This window comes from Carcharodon carcharias, chromosome 3 (genome assembly GCF_017639515.1).
Source record: "Carcharodon carcharias isolate sCarCar2 chromosome 3, sCarCar2.pri, whole genome shotgun sequence".
Lineage (NCBI taxonomy): Eukaryota > Metazoa > Chordata > Chondrichthyes > Lamniformes > Lamnidae > Carcharodon > Carcharodon carcharias.
In genome coordinates, this window is record NC_054469.1 from 178,887,075 (window position 1) to 178,914,205 (window position 27,131).

General features: G+C 43.9%; 2 protein-coding genes across 11 annotated transcripts in view; one reads left to right on the top strand and one right to left on the bottom strand.

Annotated features, from left to right (window-relative positions):
- hivep1 (HIVEP zinc finger 1) overlaps positions 1-27,131 on the bottom strand; it is a 291,925-nt gene that overhangs the window by 40,888 nt on the left and 223,906 nt on the right. For all 10 annotated transcript variants that reach the window (XM_041183504.1, XM_041183509.1, XM_041183508.1 and 7 more), the window contains 3 exons: positions 23,663-23,793; positions 17,347-17,522; positions 15,987-16,088 (listed from right to left, as the gene is read on the bottom strand). In XM_041183504.1, the coding sequence (XP_041039438.1) occupies positions 15,987-16,088; positions 17,347-17,522; positions 23,663-23,793 (409 nt within the window). The remainder of the gene's footprint in view (positions 1-15,986; positions 16,089-17,346; positions 17,523-23,662; positions 23,794-27,131) is intronic.
- LOC121275717 (40S ribosomal protein S15-like) lies at positions 3,044-3,427 on the top strand. Its single transcript, XM_041183307.1, has one exon. It carries the CDS (start codon positions 3,059-3,061, stop codon positions 3,425-3,427), a length of 369 nt encoding a protein of 122 aa, XP_041039241.1. The 5' UTR covers positions 3,044-3,058.

Consider the following 27,131-nt stretch of genomic DNA (forward strand, 5'->3'; position numbering starts at 1 on the left):
CGGCATTCCATAGGGACTGTTCCCTCCGGGACATCCTGGTCCACTCCTCCATCACCCCCTACACCTCAACCCCCTCCCACGGCACCTTCCCATGCAACCGCAGAAGGTGCAACACCTGCCCCTTTACTTCCCCCCTCCTCACCGTCCAAGGACCCAAACACTCCTTTCAAGTGAAGCAACACTTCACTTGCACTTCCCTCAATTTAGTATACTGCATTCGCTGCTCCAATGTGGTCTCCTCTATATTGGAGAGACCAAACGCAGACTGGGTGACCGCTTTGCGGAACACCTTTGGTCTGTCCGCAAGCGTGACCCAGACCTTCCTGTCGCTTGCCATTTCAACACACCACCCTGCTCTCATGTCCACATGTCCGTCCTTGGCCTGCTGCAATGTTCCAGTATAGCTCAAAGCAAACTGGAGGAACAGCACTTCATCTTTCGATTAGGCACTTTACAGCCTTCTGGACTTAACACCGAGTTCAACAACTTCAGATCATGAACTCTCCTCCATACTCACCCCCTTTTTGATCCCTTTTTTACTAATAATTATTATATATATTTTTTAAATATATTTTTCTTTTCTTTAAAATCACATGTGTAAAATAATCATTGTGCCACAAACCACAGACATACTGGAACATCTCTTAAGGTGTTGCACACAGAAATCAAGCTAGATTAGTGGGTTAAGGGCATAAATGGATAGAGATGGGGGAAAGAGAGAATGCAGATGGGTGAGAAGGTAGGAGAAAGAAAGGGGAGGGGAGACTGGAGGGAGTAGCATATAGACAGACTGGGCTGGATTTTAACGCGGCAACCTATTGGCAGCAAGGGTATCTGGTAGTTTTTTTAACTCAGCCACTGTATTAGCATCTGACTTCCAGATTCTTGAACCAAATAGCGCGAATGTGCATGCTGATGCCCTACATAAGTCTATTTCAGTTGAACGCAACCCTGAGAAAATGAAAGTTGAAGGGTTGTCCAGGTGTTTGAACAAAGGAGGAAACGGCACCATGGATTCCCAATGCTGCAAAGCAGCACCTCGCTTCACTGATACAGCAATCTGCAAGGAACTGCAGGGAGATTCTCTTCCCTGTCAGCTGGAGGAAGATGCCTGCCTTAGAGAACAAAAAATCTTGACAAGAAGTTGCATAGGAGGTTAGCAGCAGGAGTGGGGTGCCAGAAGAGGTTTAATGACCTAATCAGGTCAGAACAGTCATAATCATTCAGCAGAAACAGGCCATTCGGCCCATCGTGTCCATGTCGGCCATCAAGCACCTATCTATTCTAGTCCCATTTTCCAGCACTAGGCCCTCAGCCCTGTATGCTATGGCGTTTCAAGTGCTCATCTTAATACCTCTTAAATCTTGTGTGGTGATCCTGATATATGTGCAACGCCAAACCCTCACTTCTCTCTCTGCCATCCCAAACCTATTCTTACACATCACTCCTTATACAATCTTATCTTGTAGGTGCACCCATTCCTCTGTCTATGCACTTCTTCAAATCCCCACCTGACTATCCATCACTGTCACTCACCCCATCTTAATGCAATGTCACACCTATCCCTCACAGTGACCCTCAACAAATGTTGTCCACTCATGCAATGCATTCAATTACTTTCACTCATAGGTCTCTTCTCTGCTGGGGGAGAGCACAGAACACCAGAGAGAGGCAGAGAGCTGTACATGGCCCTCCAACTATTGCCATATTGACTGGCTGTGTTGGAGCTGTGAATCTTAGCATGCTGGAGATCAGAGATGGGGCCTTCCAGCTACTTGATGACAGAATTAAAGTTTGCACAGTCACTTAACATACAATATTGTCTCATGTTGACTTCATGTCAGCAGCCAGTGAAATATGATAATATTCAAAATGTAGACATCACACTTTCATAACTTGACAGCTCTAATTCATGTCTTTTGCTTCCACAGGCCTGTTAAGCGTCCGCCTGCAGGTAGTGCAGGTGAACGAAAACTCCTCAGAGGAGCTCACTCATTCTGAGAATGCACCATCACAAGACTTGCGCAGACCGCCCACCAGCTTAGGTACACACATCCCAGTGAGATTGCCAAGACAGGAAGTTGGATTTTCACATGGTGTCTTGCATATCAAATGGTAGAGGCAGAGAAGGCGTGAAGAATCCACGGAGGGTGCAGGACACTCAAAGCTCTGCTCAGATGGACATAAATACTGAGCCTTGAGGGCAGTTGTGAAAAGGAAAGAGTAGCCACGTGCATGGAGCATCAAATGGGGCAATCAAACAAGTGCATGTTGGCCCTCGCCGATAGTCTACACACTCTAAATGGTACCTTAAACAGGATTCAAAGAAACCTAGTCTTGGCCCTTCAGCACCCTATTGATGTGCAGCAAAGTGCTCTTCAGCTCATTATTAGCTGGATGGGCCTTGAGAGGAAAGATGGAGAAAGGGGAAATGGAAATGGTGAATCTGCTCGAAGTGGTTTCAGTTCTCATCCATTGTTCCACCTCCCACCAGCCCTACTCCCCTATCACCATCAGTCAGAGCCCTTCATGCTGCCTCCTGTCTGATGGTCGAGTTCGCTTCTGTACAAATGCAGGTGAGAGAGCCTTTGGCATGGCCCTCAGGGTCTTCAAAGCCAGAGAATGTGGGCCAAGAGTATCTCATCAGTCACGGGCAGGGATTTGAGCAGCCTTGCTCCAACTCTGCTGAAGGCCCAGGTGTTGTTAGGTAGGAGCACTGGAAAAAGGAAGCACCCATGCTGAACTGATGTTTGACAAGGTGGGAATGCAGGTGCACAAAACTCCAAAGTACTGGAACTGACCTCCAAAGTATTAGAAATTGCCTCTTAAGTAGTGAAAGCAAATTCTCAGAACAAATACCATTTCAGTTAGGTAAGGAGTCAGGAGTAGGTCAGAGTAGTTATGGAATTTTTTCCCTATCATTGTTCAGCTTCCTCAATTCCCAAGCTCCTCTTAAGAACATAAAATGGGTGAAAATGGCTGCCAAGTAGGACCGAAGAAGAAATGACCTTTCAGAAAATTTACCTGCAGAGATGTTCGCCTGAATCAGTTCCTCGATATGTCTTATGGACAGCTGATGCAGTTGTATTGTGCCCGTCAGCGTAGGCATGTGGACCTTCGCCGCAAACAGCAGTCCCTCCTGAAAAGGCTGCGCAAGGCCAAACAGGAAGCCCTTCCAATGGAGGTTGTCAATACTCATCTTCGGGATATGGTTATCCTCCCAGAGATGGTCGACAGCATGGTTGGTGTGTACAATAGAAAAACCTTTAACCAGGTTGAAATCAAGCCTGAAACGATTAGCCATTATCTTGGAGAGTTCTCCATCACCTACAAGCCTGTGAAGCATTTTACACCTGGTATTGGTGCCACTCACTCCTCTAGGTTCAGCCCTCTGAAGTTAACAGTTTATGATGGAAATATTGTGTAAATAAAATTAATTCCAGTAAAGAAACTAGGTGCAGGTGTAGTCCATTTAGACCCTAGACCCTTATCTGCCATTCAATAAGATAATTGATCTGATTGAGGCCTTAATCCACTTTCCTGCCTGCCCCCAAACCCTTGACTCCCTTGGAATGGGTTACTTTGCTTTCACTTTCAAGTTCCACGAACCTAGGAAACACATGCACTCAGTTAAATTCAAAAAGTCCAGTTAAAACATCACCTTTTAAAATATTTAAATTGGCAATACAATCTCCCAAGGGGGTTTCTTGTATGCAGTCAAATATGTGCAGTTAAAAGCAGAAGTTGGTGGTTTGCAGTCGGCTTCTTAACATGCTGCCAATTTCAGCCCTTTTAACCCGCTTGCTCCCAAACCCATTTGTTTTTTTAAGGTTAAAATTCCACCCCACTATGGAGTGAGTGCAAAAAACAGCACCAGATAGAGGTTAATGTGAGGAAAGGCAAGATCATCCACTTTAGATCAAAGAAATATAAATACAAACAACGCTTAAATGATCAGAGACTAGGGATTGTGGATGAGCAAAGGGAATCAGGTGTCCAAGTAAACAAATCATTAGAAGTTATTGTAATAAAATTAGAAAATGTTAGAAATGCTGAGTGGGTTAGGCAGCAATTGTGGAGACAGGATGAGCTAATGTTTCAGGTCGATGACCTTTCATCAGAATGGAAAGGAAGAGAAGACTAGGAGTTAGACCATGTGAAAGTGAGAGAAGGGTGGAAGTGAGAAGTAGAGGTCATCAACCTTAACCATTAACTGCTTCTCTCACCACAGGTGCTGTCAGACCTGTTGAGAACTTCCATCATTTTCTTTCCTTATATGAGATTTCCAGCATCTGTTTACTTCATGTCAAAAATATAAAAAGTAAACCAAGGCTAATGGAATTTTATAAAAACAAAAAACTGCGGATGCTGGAAATCCAAAACAAAGACAGAATTACCTGGAAAAACTCAGCAGGTCTGGCAGCATTGGCGGAGAAGAGTTGACGTTTTGAGTCCTCATGACCCTTCAGCAGAACTGGTTGAATCTAAGGAGAGGCACCTGCCCCTTCACTTCCTCTATCCTCACTGTCCAAGGGCCCAAACACTCCTTTCAAGTGAAGCAGCATTTCACTTGCATTTCCCCCAACTTAGTCTACTGCATTCGTTGCTCCCAATGTGGTCTCCTCTACATTGGAGAGACCAAACGTAAACTGGGTAACCGCTTTGCAGAACACCTGCGGTCTGTCCGTAAGAATGACCCAAACCTCCCTGTCGCTTGCTATTTTAACACTCCACCCTGCTCTCTTGCCCACATGTCTGTCCTTGGCTTGCTGCATTGTTACAGTGAAGCTCAACGCAAATTGGAGGAACAGCACCTCATCTTCCGACTAGGCACTTTACAGCCTTCTGGACTGAATATTGAATTCAACAACTTTAGGTCTTGAACACCCTCCTCCATCCCCAAGCCCTTTCCCATTTCTTCCCCCTTCCTTTTGTTTTTTCCAATAATTTATATAATTTTTCTTTTCCCACCTATTTCCATTATTTTTAAATCTTGTATGCCCTGCTAGTCTTTCTACCCCACCCCCACTTGAGCTGTACATTGAGTGCCCTGCCCTCCATTCTTAATTAGCACATTCGGTTAGATAATATCACCACCTTCAACACCTCTGTGTTCTTTTGTCTGTGACATCTTTTGATTATCTGCTTGCTTGTCCCTACAACCACACCACCACCCCCCCCCCCCTTAAACCAGCTTATATTTCACCCCTCTCAGTTCTGTGGAAGGGTCATGAGGACTCGAAATGTCAACTCTTTTATTCTCTGCCGATGCTGCCAGACCTGCTGAGTTTTTCCAGGTAATTCTGTTTTTGTTATCAAGCTTTCCTGTCTGATATAAAGTTTTTATATTCCATGTTCCAATTCTCAAGAACGTACCTCTTACACTGAATGTAGCATGAGGATGAGTTGATTCTCTCAATTATACCATCTGCCTAGTCATTTTAACTCCTGTGACATTGTGGCACTGATTGCAAATGGCAACTTTCTCAATGTGAAACGAGCAGAGTTAATAGCCAGAATTGTCCAGTCCCGTTGGTAGCAGGCATCATTGTGGGCAGAGGGGGGAGAATTCAGCGGAAAGGGCAGAAATTGGCTATTTAAGATTGAAATCAACATAACATGAAGGGTAGTAGAATCTCCTTCTCCAAAAAGATAGAGGTCAAGATAGTGTAAATACGCAGGAACTATTTCTAATGGCTGAAGGGTCAAAAAACAAAGGCACAGATTTAAGATAATTGGCAGAAGAACCAGAAGCAACAACAACTTATATTTATATCACACTTTTAATGCAATAAAGTGTCCTAACAAGCTTCACAGAAGCACTATACAACAAAATATGATACTAAGCACAAGAAACTACATTTGGGCAGACGAAAGGAGAATAGTAAGATAGAAAGGCATAGAGGAAATTCTAGAGCTTAGGACCTTAACAGGAATTGGATAAATATTGGAAGGACAAAACGGCAGGGATTTGGAGAAAGTGTGTGGGAGTGGAACAAACTGGATTGTTTTTTGAAAGAGTCCATGCAGACTCAATGGGCTGAAAGGCCACTTTCTGTGCTGTATTCTTTGGTGGTCCAAAGAAAAAGTTTTGTACGCTTCAAATATTCAAGATAAATAGATTTTTGTTAGGTAAGGGCTTAGAGGGTTATTGATCAATGGTGGACAAATGGAGTCGAAGTGTCAATCAACAATGATATGATTGAATGGCAGAACAAGCCTACTCCCGAATGGTCTACTCAAGTTCTTATGTAAGGACAGGAGTAGCTGGAGGAAAGTGTGAAGTGTCACAACGTTCTGAGATGATTATTGCTCTAGGGTGTTATTACCTTCTTATCAGGATTTAGATATTACCCTTGCTGGAAGCAATATTGGTAAGGGTGTGGAGGAGGGGTCAGGAGGGTAGATGGGAGGTCTGGTGGGGGATGTGGGATTGGTACCCAGGAGTTAGAAGTGGTTGATCCTTTGTATCCTGGGTAACCCAGAAAGGTCCAAAGTCTCAGACAGAAATTGAAGTTTCAGATGGTGCAGGGTGATTGACCAATGGAAGTTTAAATTTCCCAGGCAAGGACCCCCTGCGCATCATCTGGGGATGTCCAGGGTATGACCCACTCCAGGGAACGGATGTTCTGGGCCATGTTCCCTTCCCAGGTGAACCTTTCAGGTGCCAGTCTAAGCTGAGGGGTTGATTTATTAAGTGGTGGAAGGCCTGCCAACTTACTTGTAAAACACAGAGAAGACAATACAAAAGGAAGGTAAACTGGAGTCAGGAGGAAAGTTCCCCCCAAATTTTCTTTGTTCGAGGTGAGCTACAAATTCCTCTGAACACTACTTTATATCCATGGGCAGCTTACATTTTAAGGGTTACTGAATGTTCATGAAGCTGGGGGTGGCCTGTATGTTTCAATTGGCAGTACATTGCAGGATGTGGAAGGCCACACACTTCAGAGGGAAAATTGCTCTCCTCCCACTGGTTCAATGCCCCGAGGCCTTGAAGATCCCCTTCTATTTCCACCTCTCATTTGATCCCCTTCCTGCCTCTCCTCCAATTGGTCTCCATTCAACCTCCCCTCTCGCTGGTCTCCATTCTGCCTCCTCTCTCACTGGTCTCCATTCTGCCTCCTCTCTCACTGGTCTCCATTCTGCCTCTCCACTCACTGCTCTCCATTCTGCTTCTCCTCTCACCGGTATCCATTCCGCCTCCACTCTCACTGGACTCCATTCCGCTTCTCCCCTCACTGGTCACCATTCTGCCTCTCCTCTCACTGGTCTCGATGCGGCCATTCCTCTCACCGGTCTCCATTCTGCCTCTCCTCTCACTGGTCTCCATCCTGCCACCCCTCTCACTGGACCCCATTCTGCCTCTCCTCTCATCGGTTCCCATTCTGCCTCTCCTCTCACCACTGGTCCCCATTCTGCCTCTCCTCTCACCACCGGTCCCCATTCTGCCTCTCCTCTCACCACCGGTCCCCATTCTGCCTCTCCTCTCACCACCGGTCCCCATTCTGCCTCTCCTCTCACCACCGGTCCCCATTCTGCCTCTCCTCTCACCACCGGTCCCCATTCTGCCTCTCCTCTCACCACCGGTCCCCATTCTGCCTCTCCTCTCACACCACCGGTCTCCATTCTGCCTCTCCTCTCACCACCGGTCCCCATTCTGCCTCTCCTCTCACCACCGGTCCCCATTCTGCCTCTCCTCTCACCGGTCCCCATTCTGTCTTTCCTCTCTGTTCTCCATTCTGCCTCTCCTCTCACTTGTCTCCATCTTGCCTCCCCTCTCACTGGTCTCCATCCTGCCATCCCTCTCAGTGGTCTCCATTCTGCCTCTCCTCTTACCAGTCTCCATCTTGCCTCTCCTCTCACTGGTCTGCATCATGCCTCCCCTCTCACTAGTCTTCATTCCGCCTCCCCTCTCACTGGACTGCATTTTACCTCCCCCCTCACTGGCCTCCATCCTGCCTCCCCTCTCACTGGTATCCATTCTGACTCCTCTCACCGGTCTCCATCTTGTCTCTCTCACTGGTCTCCATCCTGCCATCCTTCTCAGTGGTCTCCATTCTGCCTCCCCTCTTACTAGTCTCCATCTTGCCGCTCCTCTCACTGGTCTCCATTCTGCCGCTCCTCTCACTGGTCTGCATTTTACCTCCCCCCTCACTGGTCTCCATTTTGCCTCCCATCTCACTGGTATCCATCCTGTGTCTCCTCTCACCGGTCTCCATCTTGTCTCTCTCACTGGTCTCTATCCTACCATCCTTCTCAATGGTCTCCATTTTGACTCTCCTCTCACCAGTATCCATCTTGCCTCCCCTCTCAATGTTCTCCATTCTGCCTCTCCTCTCACTAGTCTCCCTTCTGCCACCCCTCTCACTGGTCTCCATGCTGCCTCCCCTCTCACATGGTCATCCTTCTCCTTCAACTCTATGTCCCATTCTAACTCTTCGCTCCCTGATTGGATTCTCCCTCGCTTCTTATGTCCTGTTCTACCTCCCCTTGCACATGGCATATCTGGACTTTTTAGCTCCTCTTCCCCAACACTTTCAAGGAAGTCGATTAAATGAAAGGAGAAGGGAAGGTGCACACAGCTTGATTGTCTGAAATAATCTTAAAAATCCATTCAACTCGCCAAATAGTAAAATTAAACTGGCGAAATCTGGTCGCACATGCATTATCCATTAACCTTGACAGTTTCTATTAATCTGCAATATCCATGTTGGTTTATGTAGCTCAGTCAGTGCTAAAGGTTCATTAGCCATTCTTCCTATTGATGAGCAATTTCCAATCTACCTCATAAACCTGTACACCAGAAAGCTTTAGGTGCTCATTGATCAGCCTCATCTCAGACTGTGTGCGAAGGAATGTTCCCACTGGATTTGACCCTTTAGTTTCTTTGTGCCTTTCTGGACCATTCAGCTCCAGGTTGAGTCCGGGACCATTGAGAACTGCTGAATGGAAAGCACTCCCGAATTTAAAGTCTTGTTCTAATCCAGGATGGATAACCAGATGCTCTGAGAGTCCTATCACTTTCATTCAGCTCAGTCCCTCCTCTCCCAAGTCACTCAGCTGCTGAAGAAATGTTGAGTCTCCTCCAATAAACCTTGGCCTATAAATGCAAAGTGGTCTCATCTTCAGAAGCTCTGTCTTTCCTAGGGCTCTAAAGCCTTGTCCAGTTCCTCACCTCCTGACCTTCTTGCAGCACACTGCTCTCTTTCAGGTACACCACCCCTCCCACAATCGACCTCATTGCACCTCCAATCATAGATTTCCGCTTTCTCATGTTCACTGCTCCTGCAATCACAGTTGGACCTTTTCCCATGATCTCTCCAAGCGCTTGTGCTTTTATCATTGAGGTTTGATACTCAGCCCCACCCCCACTCAAACTCAATGTTATGTTCATTTCAATACACACTACATTCCCAATTGCTACGCTCCGTGTGCATGTGCATCTTAGAGCAGAAATTGGTTTGGTGGGGGAGTGGTGCATTGGGAAGGGTGGAATGAAGAGAGGTGTGTCTGCATAGACAGAAACCTCCTGGTGATACTGGGGAAGATGCTTAAGGGCTTTGCTGCTAAATTGAAACAGGAGCTTCAGGACAAAACGTGGTGTATTTGGGGACAAGGTATGGCAGGGACTTTGAACCTTATGGCATAGTGTGAGAGACATTTTCAAGACCTTGGAAAGCAAAGCAAGTTTGGAAGTGGGGCTATGGAGCTGAGGACAGAGGAGCTGAGTGTGGGAATTTTGAGGAGATTTGCAATTTGTGAAACAAATGCTTGTAGAGAGGGAATTAATTACAATGTCAATTACAATTAGCACGTGGGCCAGCAAGAAAGCGGGGCGATGCTGAGTTTTGGGTGATAGAGCTGAGGGAGCAGGAAGCAGCTCTCACAGAAAACATGAGTTTGAAGGGGGAAAGCTTACATTGTTAGATTTAAACCTATGAAGAAATACTTTGTTACACTCAAAGCAGTTCACAGGCAATAGTCTATGAAGAGAAATATATGAAGGCATATATCTTATTTCAACATTTTGAGAAAAAATCTTTACAACACTAACAACTATATGCATTTCTATAGCGCCTTCAGCTAAGTAAAATACCACAAGGCACTCCACAGGAGTGTTATCAAACAAAATTTAACACCAAAACAAAAGCAAAAACAGAATTACCTGGAAAAACTCAGCAGGTCTGGCAGCATCGGCGGAGAAGAAAAGAGTTGACGTTTCGAGTCCTCATGACCCTTCGACAGAACTTGAGTTCGAGTCCAAGAAAGAGTTGAAATATAAGCTGGTTTAAGGTGTGTGTGTGGGGGGGCGGAGAGAGAGAGAGAGAGAGAGGTGGAGTGGGGGTGTGGTTGTAGGGACAAACAAGCAGTGATAGAAGCAGATCATCAAAAGATGTCAACAACAATAGTACAAAAGAACACATAGGTGTTAAAGTTAAAGTTGGTGATATTATCTAAACGAATGTGCTAATTAAGAATGGATGGTAGAGCACTCAAGGTATAGCTCTAGTGGGGGTGGGGAGAGCATAAAAGATGTAAAAAAAAAATTTTATTTTTTTTATTTTTTTTAATATAATGGTAATAGGTGGGAAAAGGAAAATCTATATAATTTATTGGAAAAAAAAAAGAAAAGGAAGAGGGAAACAGAAAGGGGGTGGGGATGGGGGAGGGAGCTCACGACCTAAAGTTGTTGAATTCAATATTCAGTCCGGATGGCTGTAAAGTGCCTAGTCGGAAGATGAGGTGTTGTTCCTCCAGTTTGCGTTGGGCTTCACTGGAACAATGCAGCAAGTCAAGGACAGACATGTGGGCAAGAGAGCAGGGTGGAGTGTTAAAATGGCAAGAGACAGGGAGGTTTGGGTCATTCTTGCGGACAGACCGCAGGTGTTCTGCAAAGCGGTTGCCCAGTTTACGTTTGGTCTCTCCAATGTAGAGGAGACCACATTGGGAGCAACGAATGCAGTAGACTAAGTTGGGGGAAATGCAAGTGAAATGCTGCTTCACTTGAAAGGAGTGTTTGGGTCCTTGGACGGTGAGGAGAGAGGAAGTGAAGGGGTAGGTGTTGCATCTTTTGCGTGGGCATGGGGTGGTGCCATAGGAGGGGGTTGAGGAGTAGGGGGTGATGGAGGAGTGGACCAGGGTGTCCCGGAGGGAGCGATCCCTACGGAATGCCGATAGAGGGGGTGAAGGGAAGATGTGTTTGGTGGTGGCATCATGCTGGAGTTGGCGGAAATGGCGGAGGATGATCCTTTGAATGCGGAGGCTGGTGGGGTGATAAATGAGGACAAGGGGGACCCTATCATGTTTCTGGGAGGGAGGAGAAGGCGTGAGGGCGGATGTGCGGGAGATGGGCTGGACACGGTTGAGGGCCCTGTCAACGACCGTGGGTGGAAAACCTCGGTTAAGGAAGAAGGAGGACATGTCAGAGGAACTGTTTTTGAAGGTAGCATCATCGGAACAGATGCGACGGAGGCGAAGGAACTGAGAGAATGGGATGGAGTCCTTACAGGAAGCGGGGTGTGAGGAGCTGTAGTCGAGATAGCTGTGGGAGTCGGTGGGTTTGTAATGGATATTGGTGGACAGTCTATCACCAGAGATTGAGACAGAGAGGTCAAGGAAGGGAAGGGAAGTGTCAGAGATGGACCACGTGAAAATGATGGAGGGGTGGAGATTGGAAGCAAAATTAATACATTTTTCCAAGTCCCGACGAGAGCAAATTATATAGATTTTCCTTTTCCCACCTATTTCCATTATATTAAAAAAAAAAAATTTTTTTTTTTTACATTTTTTTAATGCTCTCCCCACCCCCACTAGAGCTATACCTTGAGTGCCCTACCATCCATTCTTAATTAGCACATTCGTTTAGATATCACCAACTTTTAACTTTAACACCTGTGTTCTTTTGTACTATTGTTGTTGACATCTTTTGATGATCTGCTTCTATCACTGCTTGTTTGTCCCTACAACCACACCCTCACTCCACCTCTCTCTCTCTCTCCACCCCCCACACACACACCTTAAACCAGCTTATATTTCAACTCTTTCTTGGACTTGAACTCAAGTTCTGTCGAAGGGTCATGAGGACTCGAAACGTCAACTCTTTTCTTCTCCGCCGATGCTGCCAGACCTGCTGAGTTTTTCCAGGTAATTCTGTTTTTGTTTTTGTTTAGGATTTCCAGCATCCGCAGTTTTTTTGTTTTTAAAATTTAACACCAAGCCACTTAAGGAAATACCAGGGCAAGAGATAAAAAGCTTGGTTTGAGCTGTAGGTTTAAAAGCATATTTTGAAAGAGAAACGGTAGAGAGGTGTCGGTGGGGTACTACAGAGTTTGCAGTTAGTTGAAGGCACGTCCAGCAACAATGGAGCAATGAAAATCCGACATGTGCAAGAGGCCATAACTGGAGGAGCACAGAGATGTTACAGGATTGTAGGGCTGGAGGAGGTTACAGCGACTGGAGAAGTGAAACAATGGAGGAATCTGAAACAAGGGTAAGGATTTTAAAATCAAGATATTGCCAGACGAGAACCATTGTAGGTGAGCAAGCAAATGGGCAATGGGTGAATGAGGCTTGGTGTTAGTTAGGCTACAGATAGCAGAGTGTTGTATGAGTTCAAGTTTCCAGAAGGTGCAAGGTTGAAGCCTGGTCAGGAGAATATTAGAATAGTTGGAGAGGTAACAACGGTATGAATGAGTGTTTCAGCAGCAGCTGAGTTGAGCTGGAGTGGAGACTGATGATGTTAAGGAGGCAGTCTTGGTTATGGAGAGGACATGAGGTCAGAAGCTCAGCTCCATACATTTTAATGCACAACTATCTGCGATCCTGATTAATTGTCTTTATGCTAAACATGTCATTATAAATGGTCTGCACTTTTCAACCAATTTGAGATTGACATGTCACTTTCTGGTTAAGTGCAAATTTAAAACCTATGAAAGAAAGCACAATCGAGTGCAGAAAATTAAAAAGAAAACGTTGGGCAAGCACATCCATTCCTCTAGCATTTGAAGAGGGTAAAGGTGCATTGCTTGTCTTAGTATCTCCTTACATGGCTTGGTGTTAAACTTTGTTTGATACCACTCCTGTGGAGTGCTTTGCGGTGTTTTATTTAGTTGAAGGCACTATAGAAATGCAAGAAGTTGTTAGTGTTGCAAAGATTGTCTCTCAGAATGTTGAGATGAGAGATATATGTCTTCATATAGTTATTTTCGTAGCCTATTGTCTGTGAACTGCTTTGAGTGTAACAAAGTATGTTTTCAAGGGTAAAGGTGCTTGGGCTGAAGTGGCCAGTAACATTCCCGTCAGACAAGCTGAAGGCAATGACAAGAGGGAATCTAACCATCTCACCTAGACATTCAGTGGACTTACCATTGCTGAATCCCTCACTATCAACATCCTGGGGGGGGTTACCAATGACCAGAAACTGATGTGGACCAGCCATATAAATACTGTGGGCACAAGAGCAGATCAGAGACTGGGAATTCTGACAAGCAGCCCGCATGATTGGCACCCCACCCACTGCCTTAAACATTCATTCCCTCCACCACTGAAACGTAGTGGGCAGCAGTGTACCATCAACAAGATGACCTGCAGCAATTTACTGGGGCTCTTTCGACAGCACCTTCCAATCCGCAACCCCTACCACCTTGAAGGACAAGGGCAGCAGATGCATGGGAAAAGTATCATCTCTAAGTTTCCTTCCAAGTCACTCACCATTCTGACTTGGAAATATATTGCCGTTCCTTCACTGTCACTGGGTCAAAATCCTGGAACTCCCTCCCTAAAAGTACCTACATCAGACAGACTGCAGCAGTTCAAGAAGGCAGCTTACCTCTAACTTCTTAAGGGCAATTAGGGATGGGCAATAAATGTTGGTCTTGCCAGTGACAGCCACATTCCATGAACGAATAATTTAAAAAAAGTTTGAATGGCAATCTACCATTATTTTGGACAAAGGATGTTCAACCAAAAAGTTAATCTTTCTTTTTACATTCTAAAGTTGCTGCTGAACATGTACTTTTTCTATTTATGCAAGAGCAGTAGGTTTCCTTTATTTTAATCAGATACACTTTATGGTCTAATTATAGTTACAGACAAATTTGTGGAGCCAGCCATATAAAACAATTATTCGACAAGTAGCATCGCATGAATTAGCAAACATGCATAATTTTCAGCTGATACAATTTTTAGGAAATTTCTTCATAAAATCCTGGAAACTTACAGCAAAGAAGCAGGCCATTCAGCCTGTGGTGGCTCTTCTAAAGCAAGTGCTTTGCCCCATACAGATTTGTGGACAAAAAGCAGGGGTAAGATCCTCATCTTCAAGTACCTAGCCACCTTACATTTGCAATTATTTATGGAATCAGATTTCACCACCATTTCAGGTACAAAGTTCCAGATCCTGATGACTTTCTGAGTGAAAAAAATTCTCATTTCCCCTCTAGGTCTTTTGATAACGATTTTAAATCTGTAATGTCTGGTTATTGACCCACTCGCCAGAGGGAAAAGTTTTTCTCTATCTACTCTCATCATCTTGATGATCTCTATTAGGTCAAGTCTTAATCTTCTGTGTTCCAAAGAGGACAGTCTTAACTTTCTTAGCCTCTCCGCATAAATGAAGGCCCGCATCCCTGGTAATTCTCCTCTGTACCACTTCTAAATTTCTAAGGCCTTTAATATCCTTCTGAAGTGTGGTGCCCGGAATTGTCCACAATATTTCAGCTGAAGCAGAACCAATGATTTTGTTCTGGCATAGTCTGTTTTTATATTCTGTGCCTCCATTTATCAACTCAAGAAACCCATAGCCTTTTAAATCCACTTAACAATTTCCCCTGCCAGCTTTAAGGATTTATGTATATTGATACTAATATGTCTCTGCTGCTCATCTACGCTAAGCAAAATTGTGCCGATTATAGCATACTGTCATTCCATATACGTCCTCTCAAAGTGTGTACTTCACACTTCTTTGCATTCAATTCATTTGCCATGCTTCTGTCCATTTTCCCATCCTGCTTATATCACTTTGAAGTCTATAACTATCTAATCGCTATTTACAACTTTGCCCAGTTTCACATCATCTGCAAACTTTATAATGCTGCTTCCAACACCTGAGTCTAGGTTACTTATAAAAATTGAAAAGAGTAATGAACCCAAAACTGGCCAAGGAACATCACTGCAAATCACCTGTCAATCTGAAAAATATCCACCACCACCCAAATTTGGCAGAAGAATGATGGAAGCTCTGGATACACTGCATAAAGGGAGTTTCTGCTGATGTTACAGTGACTAATCAGGAAAGCCCCCAATAAAATTCTGGCGATTCTCTCTGCTTTCAGTGGACAGTTGATAATCGTACATAGCTGGCTGTCCTACCTGGCTGACCTACGAACATCCATTCATTATTCTGAAAAAGTAACACCGAATTTGGATTCCAGCAGGTGTCATACAGGTAAAGGACAAGGTGAATAAGGAAACCTTTGGCTGTCAGCGATATGGGGCCCAGGAAAATCTAACATCTAGGAAGTACTGGCTGACTGTCAGTCAATTAACTAGTTAGGGAAGTGTCAGGAGGGCAAACCCTGCCAGAGTATGCCCATTAGTTTCTTCTGGAGGGCTGGAGGAGACGTCCAATCCTTGTGGCCCACAAAGAAACAAACAAAAATAAGTTACTTTTCTGAGTCACTTCTGGTCCCAGATCTGCCTGCCCTGACCAGGAAGCCATTATGGCTTCCCTGAGCAGGCCTCAAGTTAAAATTGCAGTTGGACGCAATGATCTAATCAGAGATGGTTTGCAAATTTAAGGAAGGACTCCAGTGTCTTCCAGCTGGTGCTGCACTCACCTGCTCTAAAGAGCAGAATAAAATTGCAACACCAGGAAGGCGGCAGACTCGGAGTGGGTGTAGGTCACTCCAGTTATTTTAACTGCTTGTTTGCCTAGATTCCACTGGGCAGGTAGCATTAAAATTGGCCCTCATACAGAATGTCCATACCTGACTCATCGGTGTCTTGATCTTCAAATGGAGCCGTTGCCACTCCCATTTCCATGCACTTCTTGCTATGAGCTTTGGACTTCATGTGCTTGGTCAGGTTTCCTTTGAAAATAAGTAAAATACCAGCTTGAGCAGCTTTGATGGGAGTGGTAGAATCCATGTTTAGTCTCATTTGGAGCAATTCAAGTCAGTCAGGGCTATACATGCCAGCAAATTTGTGAATTGAGCTTCTTCTCTTCAATGTTCATTTTATCAATGATTCAACAGCTAACTCTAGTATGAAACCAATTATAAAAAACTTTGTATAAGCACTATAGAAATCATCAGAAAGGATCATCCTTCATAAGTAAATTATCATTTCTGCTTTTGTAGCAAAGTCAAGGTCAGGAGCCGCACCTGCAATACAGAATACCACCAAGGTTAAAAGACAAGCCAAGTCGGGAAATAGTGGTTAGATGCCACCAAGCTTTGATTTTACCTGTTTGAAGGTGTGGAAGGATGGACAGACTGAGGGAGGTAAGGAATGCCAGAGATTTCAGATCCTACATGAAAATGAGTCAGAGCAGAAAATTGCAAAAATCCTCTACAAAGTGGAAGGTGCCAGGCCGCCTCTCATTCTGGTTTTGGAACATAACTCCACATTGCTGTGTATCTTTTAGGTGCTACATTATCTTTTGAGAACCATACATACAAGAGGAACCATTATGTTTAAGAGGGTAGAAAGCAAGCAATTAGTAGCAACCAGTGCTGATAATTCATGTCTTGAGTTCAATGATCCCTATCATTGGTCTGCTGAAAAGTGTCACCTGTGGATGCCAGGTGAGAACAGAACTAATGCTCTTCACAGTTCAGTAAAGAATACTACACAACTTAAAAAACATCGTCCTTAGCTCAGTGGCATCATTCTCACCCAAGCAGAAAGCTGCAAGTTCAAATTCAATCCAGGTCTTTGGCGCTTAATCTAGGCTGACACCTCAGTGAAATACTGAGAGTGTGCTGCATTATCAAAGCTCCAGTCCCTTCATTTGAGACATTAAAACTGAAGTATTCCTTTACTGAACCGTGAAGAGCATCAATCCTGTTCTCACCTGGCATCCACTGATGACACTTTTCAGCAGACCAACGATAGGGATCATTGAACTGAAGACACCAATTAGGTCAGGACATTTACCAGTATTGGGCAAATTGCATTCTCCATCTTTGGGGCTCTGGCTTAAGAATGACACAGAGAGGGAATCATATAATAGTTTCAACAATCTGCATAATAGGTTCTATTTGCATGCTTTATGCACTGCCCATGTATACTGGTAAACTGAGGTGTATTTAGGAGGTGCCACTGTATGCAACGTCATGAACTTACCTTTTGTTTTAAAGGAGAAGTTGCAGTAGTTGCAGTGATAAGGTCGAAGGTCAGTATGGGTGCGAATGTGTTTTCTCAACATACTCGGCTTCTTGCAACGTATTCCACATTCCTCACATATGTATTTTCCCCTCCCACGGCCCCGAACATACACATATTCTTCATTTGATTTATATCTTTAAAACGAAAAAAAGTTGGATTATTTAATGTTAGTAGTTGGATAATTTAATATTAATTTAGTCTTTCTGGTTCCTGAAATATTTATAATTGTATAAACAGTACAAATGAAGACTAATCAAATGAACACACCCCACTCACACTAAAACTCAACTTCAGCTGCACATTTTCATGACATTGAGGGTAATTTTAACCCCCACCTCTACCCATGGTAGGAACTAGTAAAAACATAAAACCTCACCACAACCCTCTGCAAAAATGCCTACTTTCAGTATAACTATGCCTGCATTGGGGTATCTGAGTAATATGCTCTGAATAAGCAAATCAGCAATACAAAATTTTAGTGAGTTTCTGTTCCTCAGATTTTGGAAACGCTTTGAATTTAACAGCAATACATGATGGGCTGGTCCGTTAGATGTGATTCTGCGACTGGGCAGCTAAACAATCTTGAGTGCGCTAATAGCTACACTATAACGAACAATTTAAGATAAGCTGTTTAGCTTATAACATAAAAAACAAAAACAGAATTACCTGGAAAAACTCAGCAGTCTGGCAGCATCAGCGGAGAAGAAAAGAGTTGACGTTTCGAGTCCTCATGACCCTTCGACAGAACTTGAGTTCAAGTCCAAGAAAGAGTTGAAATATAAGCTGGTTTAAGGAGTGTGTGGGGGTGGGGGTGGGGGAGAGAGAGAGAGATAGAGAAGTGGAGGGGGTTGGTGTGGTTGTAGGGACAAACAAGCAGTGATAGAAGCAGACCATCAAAAGATGTCACAAACAATAGAACAAAAGAACACATAGGTGTTAAAGTTGGTGATATTATCTAAACGAATGTGCTAATTAAGAATGGATGGTAGGGCACTCAAGGTATAGCTCGAGTGGGGGTGGGGAGAGCATAAAAGATTTAAAAATATTTAAAAATAATGGAAATAGGTGGGAAAAGAAAAATCTATATAATTTATTGGAAAAAAAAAGAAAAGGAAGGGGGAAACAGAAACGGGGTGGGGATGGAGGAGGGAGCTCAAGACCTAAAGTTGTTGAATTCAATATTCAGTCCAGAAGGCTGTAAAGTGCCTAGTCGGAAGATGAGGTGTTGTTCCTCCAGTTTGCGTTGGGCTTCACTGGAACAATGCAGCAAGCCAAGGACAGACATGTGGGCAAGAGAGCAGGGTGCAGTGTTAAAATGGCAAGTGACAGGGAGGTTTGGGTCATTCTTGCGGACAGACCGCAGGTGTTCTGCAAAGCGGTCGCCCAGTTTACGTTTGGTCTCTCCAATGTTGAGGAGACCACATTGGGAGCAACGAATGCAGTAGACTAAGTTGGGGGAAATGCAAGTGAAATGCTGCTTCACTTGAAAGGAGTGTTTGGGCCCTTGGACGGTGAGGAGAGAGGAAGTGAAGGGGCAGGTGTTGCATCTTTTGCGCGAGCATGGGGTGGTGCCATAGGAGGGGGTTGAGGAGTAGGGGGTGATGGAGGAGTGGACCAGGGTGTCCCGGAGGGAGCGATCCCTACGGAATGCCGATAGGGGGGGTGAAGGGAAGATGTGTTTGGTGGTGGCATCATGCTGGAGTTGGCGGAAATGGCGGAGGATGATCCTTTGAATGCGGAGGCTGGTGGGGTGATAAATAAGGACAAGGGGGACCCTATCATGTTTCTGGGACGGAGGAGAAGGCGTGAGGGCGGATGCGCGGGAGATGGGCCAGACACGGTTGAGGGCCCTGTCAACGACTGTGGGTGGAAAACCTCGGTTAAGGAAGAAGGAGGACATGTCAGAGGAACTGTTTTTGAAGGTAGCCTCATCGGAACAGATGCGACGGAGGCGTGGGAACTGAGAGAATGGGATGGAGTCCTTACAGGAAGCAGGGTGTGAGGAGCTGTAGTCGAGGTAGCTGTGGGAGTCGGTGGGTTTGTAATAGATATTGGTAGACAGTCTATCACCAGAGATTGAGACAAAGAGATCAAGGAAGGGAAGGGAAGTGTCAGAGATGGACCACGTGAAAATGATGGAGGGGAGGAGATTGGAAGCAAAATTAATAAATTTTTCTGAGTCCCGATGAGAGCATGAAGCAGCGCCGAAGTAATCATCGATGTACCGGAGAAAGAGTTGTGGAAGGGGGCCGGAGTAGGACTGGAACAAGGAATGTTCCACATACCCCATAAAGAGACAGGCATAGCTGGGGCCCATGCGGGTACCCATAGCCACACCTTTTATTTGGAGGAAGTGAGAGGAGTTGAAGGAGAAATTGTTCAGTGCGAGAACAAGTTCAGCCAGACGGAGGAGAGTAGTGGTGGATGGGGATTCTTCGGGCCTCTGTTCAAGGAAGAAGCTAAGGGCCCTCAGACCATCCTTGTGGGGGATGGAGGTGTAGAGGGACTCCATCCCATTCTCTCTGTTCCTTCGCCTCCGTTGCATCTGTTCCGATGATGGTACATTCAAAAACAGTTCCTCTGACATGTCCTCCTTCTTCCTTAACCGAGGTTTTCCACCCACGGTCGTTGACAGGGCCCTCAACCGTGTCCGGTCCATCTCCCGCGCATCCGCCCTCACGCCTTCTCCTCCCTCCCAGAAACATGATAGGGTCCCCCTTGTCCTCACTTATCACCCCACCAGCCTCCGCATTCAAAGGATCATCCTCCGCCATTTCCGCCAACTCCAGCATGATGCCACCACCAAACACATCTTCCCTTCACCCCCTCTATCGGCATTCCGTAGGGATCGCTCCCTCCAGGACACCCTGGTCCACTCCTCCATCACCCCCTACTCCTCAACCCCCTCCTATGGCACCACCCCATGCCCACGCAAAAGATGCAACACCTGCCCCTTCACTTCCTCTCTCCTCACCGTCCAAGGGCCCAAACACTCCTTTCAAGTGAAGCAGCATTTCACTTGCATTTCCCCCAACTTAGTCTACTGCATTCGTTGCTCCCAATGTGGTCTCCTCTACATTGGAGAGACCAAACGTAAACTGGGCAACCGCTTTGCAGAAAACCTGCGGTCTGTCCGCAAGAATGACCCAAACCTCCCTGTCGCTTGCCATTTTAACACTGCACCCTGCTCTCTTGCCCACATGTCTGTCCTTGGCTTGCTGCATTGTTCCAGTGAAGCCCAACGCAGACTAGAGGAACAACACCTCATCTTCCGACTAGGCACTTTACAGCCTTCCGGACTGAATATTGAATTCAACAACTTTAGGTCTTGAGCTCCCTCCTCCATCCCCACCCCCTTTCTGTTTCCCCCTTCCTTTTCTTTTTTTTTCCAATAAATTATATAGATTTTTCTTTTCCCACCTATTTCCATTATTTTTAAATGTTTTTAAAACTTTTATGCTCTCCCCACCCCCACTCGAGCTATACCTTGAGTGCCCTACCATCCATTCTTAATTAGCACATTCGTTTAGATAATATCACCAACTTTAACACCTATGTGTTCTTTTGTTCTATTGTTTGTGACATCTTTTGATGGTCTGCTTTTATCACTGCTTGTTTGTCCTTACAACCACACCAACCCCCTCCACTTCTATCTCTCTCTCTCTCTCCCCGCCCCCCACACACACCTTAAACCAGTTTATATTTCAACTTTTTCTTGGACTTGAACTCAAGTTCTGTCGAAGGGTCATGAGGACTCGAAACGTCAACTCTTTTCTTCTCCGCCGATGCTGCCAGACCTGCTGAGCTTTTCCAGGTAATTCTGTTTTTGTTTTGGATTTCCAGCATCCGCAGTTTTTTTGTTTTTATATTAGCTTATAACATGGCTCATTTACATTTGCTAGTCGTGATGTACATTTAGACACAGGGACGCATTCTCTGCAAACAAAAGGAATACGTTCAAGCTTTGCGTCTTTTTTGAATTACCCGGGAGCTTGTTGAGCCATTTAATTCCCAGTTGTTTTCTCCATGACAATGCTTCAGCCGATCAAAGTCGCCTTGCAAACCAATCAGCACCTTTTTCTCCTGTAGTATAAATAGTTTGAAATGTGGCATTCTTGAATTTGTCCAAGAGTGCAAGGCGAAAAGCTTCAGTAACACTCAGGACTTTCTGACCCTCCTTAATGCTATTCTTGCATTTAATTGTCCCCTACTCCTTCTGATCATGAATCTCACTTCTAACATTTCTCTCACAATGACATATCTGATGTAACATAAGAGCACCATTCCACCATACGTTGGGCAAAGTTATGGCAACAGAGTGCTAACATCTACAAAGAAATTTATAGCCACACAAGGAAGTCCTAAAAGTATCCTCTTACATTCAGTATGTATCCAATTTAGAAGACTATTAAAAATGTTAGTGTTCAAAATACAATTTTCCAATTATACAAATGTCATTCCAAATTCTACACTGTGTGCTGGTTTTTGGAAATTTAAGATCGCTTGTTGATGCAGTTACTTCATAACATGCTTTGGTATTTGCTATATTTGGTATGTACAATACCTACACCTGGCTATGGATAAACTGGTCTACAATGGCCCTTTAATTTGCCCAATACACAGGTGACCAATTAACACACCACTAATCATGAAGCTTTTCTGTTGGTAAAGTGGAGCTGTATTCCCTCTTTCAACTAGTTTTGTTGAAATGAGGCTTTTCATGTTAATTCCTCCAGCAGTAGCTGAGCTGTGGCTTGAATAGCTTCAGCAACCAGTCACAGGTCCAGCTCAAAGACCAACGTCAAGAGAGGAGCAGACAGTAGAAAGAGTAATGGAACTAAACTAATGGGTTCAACACAACTTAAGCAAATTGACTGTTTCATTGTGTTAAATTTTCCGAATTACCACTTACAGTACTGTCGTGTAGTCTTAGTTTGAAGAGGTAAACTGTGTTTTATTATTAATGGTGCCTTCATTTGAGGGAAAAGAGTGTTTGTAGTTATTATTATGCTACCCTGGGGGCAGTTAGCTAAGTTGATTAGATGGTTATCATGTGGCTCAGAATAACACCAATAGGGGGGGATTCCGTTCTCATTCAGGCTGAGGTACACTTGGGACCTGCCTCCTTGCACTGCCTCTGAGAGTGGAAGACAATGGCAAAACTGCCAAGAGAACAGCTCAGGATGAAGCATCAGCAGACAACGAGCCAAAGACCTGACTTCAGGCAGCGCACCTATGAATGAAATGAATGATGCTACCCTATTCTGCTGGAAGCAAAACTTAATATACCATGGAATTTTGGCCTTATCTGCTCAGACTTTAGGTTTGGTGGTTTGCTCTCGGAGGCTGCTGGTACTTACTATCAGTACAGAATAATACTTTTGTCCTGAACTGCTTGAAACATTAGTGCTTTTCAAGCTTCTGTTCTTACGCCAATGTTTGTTGCCTTTCCTTGCCAATCTCGGTTATCCTCCTTACTTCACATGATTAAATGTCCCGCAATCAAATGTCCCATGATTAAACCTTCAGTAATGCTTCAGGAGTAGGCAACCCCGTATCTGCTCTAAAACACAACACCCATTTATGCCATGCAGTATAAACACAACACCCTGTGCAGCTAGGTTATACAAGCATCTAGCTTATATAAACCACACCCAGTAGGAACATTGGTACACACTGACATTAATTACTGTAATTAAACACCAATTATTAAGGCATTATTTAAATATACCCTACTTGTGCTGACAGATAATGTTGCATTTACACCAGGATGTAATCCAATCTCAAATGATAAGAGTTTTTCCACTTCCATTTCTCTCATTAACTATTCTCACGGCCCTTGTAAATGGACCAATACTTCAGTGGCATAGCTTTTTTTTGCTGTGAATTCAATTACTTGTGGTTTAGAGCAGTTTCATCTCAACCCAATTTTCCTTAGGGTCTCTACAGTAAGTCAGAAGACTTTCACCTTATTTGTAAGCAATGAGATTGTGCCCTGCCATGTTAACTTAATTAAACTGTCATATTGGTTGAGGAAAGCAAGCTAATGTAAAAAAAAGAACATTGAGTTACTTCTTCTATCTGCAACACTTAGTCAGTAAATCTGGGTGCCTAATAAATTGAAGAGTAGTACTCTGACCAGAGGAATGTGTTACTGTCCAGAAATGATCATTAAGATGGAAAGAAACAAGTTACAGGAATGACTTTACCACTCTGCTTTAGTAATCTTTATTTTTACTGGTATAAAGAAAAAGTGTTTTAAATATAAACTTACCCCCCATCGAAGATCCTGATTCGCCTTGGTTCAATTACTGCATGCTCTTTATCGGGATCGTTAACTTCTTGATTTTCATACTTGTCTTTACTGTTGTGTTCGCTGATTGCAGGTATTCGACTGCTCAGTGCCTGTCCAAAACAGACAATTAACTTATTTAGCTGCAATTACAGGAGAATACATTTTCCATATAGCAACAATAATATGAAGGAATTCGATACTGAATAATGACCAAAATATGACTGATTTTTACAAACATACGAATTAGGAGCAGGAATAAGCCACACAGCCCCTCAAGTCTGCTCCGCCATTCAATAAGATCATGGCTGATCTGATTGTAAACTCCCACCTACCTCTGGTAACCTTTCATTACCTTGTTTATCAATAATCTATCTACCTCTGCCTTAAAAATTTTAAAAGACTGCTCCACCACTTTTTGAAGAAGAGAGTTCCAAATACTCTGAGAAAAAAATTCTCCTCATCTCTGTCTTAAATGGGTAACCCCTTATTTTTAAACAATGACCCCAAGTTCTAGATTCTCCCACAACAGGAAACATTCTCTCCACATCCATCCTGTCAAGACCCTTTAGGATCTTAAAAATAAGTTTTATATTAGGTTTGATAGGAAAAAACAAGGGTCAGAAACAAAGCTTTTCATTAAGTAAGGCAAACATTGAAGGATGAGAAACCCTTTACCTGCAGTAAACTGTTAAATAGCTGTTAATGGGCAAACTTAAGCACAAACAGGAGGGGAGTATTCAAATAAGTATTTTATACAATACAAAACAGTACATGTCCCTAAAAGGGAAAAAGCTGCACTTGTGCAAATAAGCAACCATGAATAAAAAGGCAAGAGACAGTATTAAGCTAAATGAAAAGGCTTACACAAATGTAAAGAAAGCTGAAGATTGTGCAAACTTGAAGAGCTATGACAAGTTACAAAGGGAAAAATAATAAAATGTGCAAGAAAGGGGTATGTAAGCGATATTAAAGTTTTTCACTAACTATAGTGAAGGAGTGGTATGGGAAATAGTGGGCTTCTTAAAGACAGATGCAGGTGAGAGTATATTGTGGCGGAAGCAAAAGGCAGACTTGTTAAATTAACACTTTATCAGTTTCCACAGTGGACCAAGAGGGCAAAAAAATTATAATACTTGAAATAAAAGTGGAAGCTTTAATCACGTGTGGCTTCCTTCAGGCTCAGGTAATGCCAGGAGCAGTTCATGAAGCTTTGCTGTGTTGGGCTGTCAAATGATACAAGGGGAAATAAGTCAAGGGGAGGATTTAAGATTTTTTAAAATGGTATTAGAGAAAATGATGGGACTAATCTCCAGGACATTATGGTTTCTACCTTAGTATTTTTAAAAAAGGGTGGGAAATTGAAGATACATTAAGTTGTAATTTTCCAAAGGTTTTAGATTCAGTTGTGTTTTTGGATGGAAAATTGTTACTACATTGCTTGACACAGTAGGAAGGGAGAACAGGAAACTATGAACCTGTTGTTTTAACAACAGCCGTGGGGAAGTTATTGAAATCTATCAGTGTTGCAGTGTTGTTGTGACTGAGCATTTGAATAAGTATGAGATGTTCAAAGAGTGTCAACATGGATTTGTGAAGAGTAAGCCATTTGCATTTAGCTTATGATTCTAGTTAATTTAGTTAAATTTTCAGGAGGTCACTAATAAGATGCACAGAGGAGTGTCAATGAATGCTGTCTATATAGACTTCCAGAAAGCATTGATAAGGTTCTACGCTAAAGTTATTAACAAAAATTAGAACACTATGATTTGGAGATAACCTTGTGACATGAGTTTGTAATTGGCTGGGTGATAGAGTAGGGATAAACAGTTGCATTCCTATTGGTAAATCAAGCCACTCCTATTTTCATTAACAATTACTGAAGTGATGCAATTTAGGAGACAGTGCATGATGCAAAAATGGCTGTGTCCTTAGTATACATCCTAAGGAATTCAAGAAGTGGGATGCTTTTGTTAGAGATATTGTCATATATTCTATTGTTATTACACCTTCTTTTGGCAAAATACCTCTCTACATACACACTGAGTATTTTCAATTAAATATTTAAGCTGATAAATGAACTTATACTGAGTCTCAAAGTGACCACTCCTTATGCATCTAATCTTCCATTTAATTTCCCACACATTTTGCCTACACGATTAGGTCAGATCAGTAGTCAGATGACAGTGACTTTCAAGAGAAAGGTTTCATTGTCAACTATTGACACCTTACATCACCATCTGAGCACCCAACAGTTACCCACATCCGATTGTCTCCTCACACTCATGCTTCAATCACCCTCCACAAATGCTGTCCTTCCCTCCCCTCCACACAAGGAATTACGCACACACACACCTCTCTGCTTTCTCTCCTTGCAGGAGAGTACATAACTTGGTGAGAGGCAAAGACTTGGGGTGTGTCGGGGGTGGGGAGTGATGGAGGTGGTCTACCTGTAACAGGCACCTTATTGGCCATTGGCAATGCATGTCTAGCTGCTCCACTGGGAAAGAGATCTTATTCCTGGAGGTTGCACATGTCAGTAGCAACCTGCCATGAAAACCTGAGCCTCCTGAGGCACTGGTGCTCAGACATGTTAGGAGAGCTGATACTCTATCTGTAGATCCTGTGCTGGGTGTCCTGCCTCTTTCCAGCTGGATTTCAGTGTCCATTTTCTTTGCTCTCTGGAGAAATGTGACTGGACAGAATGCAGTGGGTGTTGCTTATCTTCCTATCCCTCGTCAGAGGTGGAAGGTGGAGCTGTGTAAGCTGTTCCCATGCCATGCTTTAGGCTGGCAGCAGGGAAATGCAGCTGGTCAGTGAAGAACTAGACACATGAAGTGCCTTCCAGGAAGTTGGTGATCACTTGCCAAGTAGCGATAGCACTCTCAGGAAAGAAGTGATTTGAACAGCAGTCGCTCACTTGACTATAGCTAGAGTTCATCAGTTTCAGTGATCAAAGCCTTCTCAGCTTGTCAGTTTCACTGAAGAAGCTCTTTCCACTGTGCACTCATCTCAATGACCCTGGCAAGTTATTGACAGACTGGGAAAGACCCACACTGGCTGGGAAATCCAGAATTGAGGGTTAAAATAGTACTTAATTGGCTTAAGTACCTTAATTGCTTGCCCAACAGTTGCACGGGGCTTCCCTGGTAGCTTTCATTCCCGTCCCTGTAAAACCGGGTGAGGGCGGGGTGATTTTGGGAGCCCAACCCCATGTCACTTTTAATGGATTTAAAATCCTGCACAAGCACACACATCCACCTCCCCTTGCCCGGGAAAATCCTCCCCCCACCCCCAACACCATTTCTGCAGATTGGATTTGAACTCCCCACCCTCCTAATCCACCAAGTGGGGACCATGTCCTCTGACACTGCTGTTTTGAACAAGTTGAAATAGCTTGCCATGGTCCAATTATATAGTTCCTTTAGAATCCTAAAAGCAACCACCATTT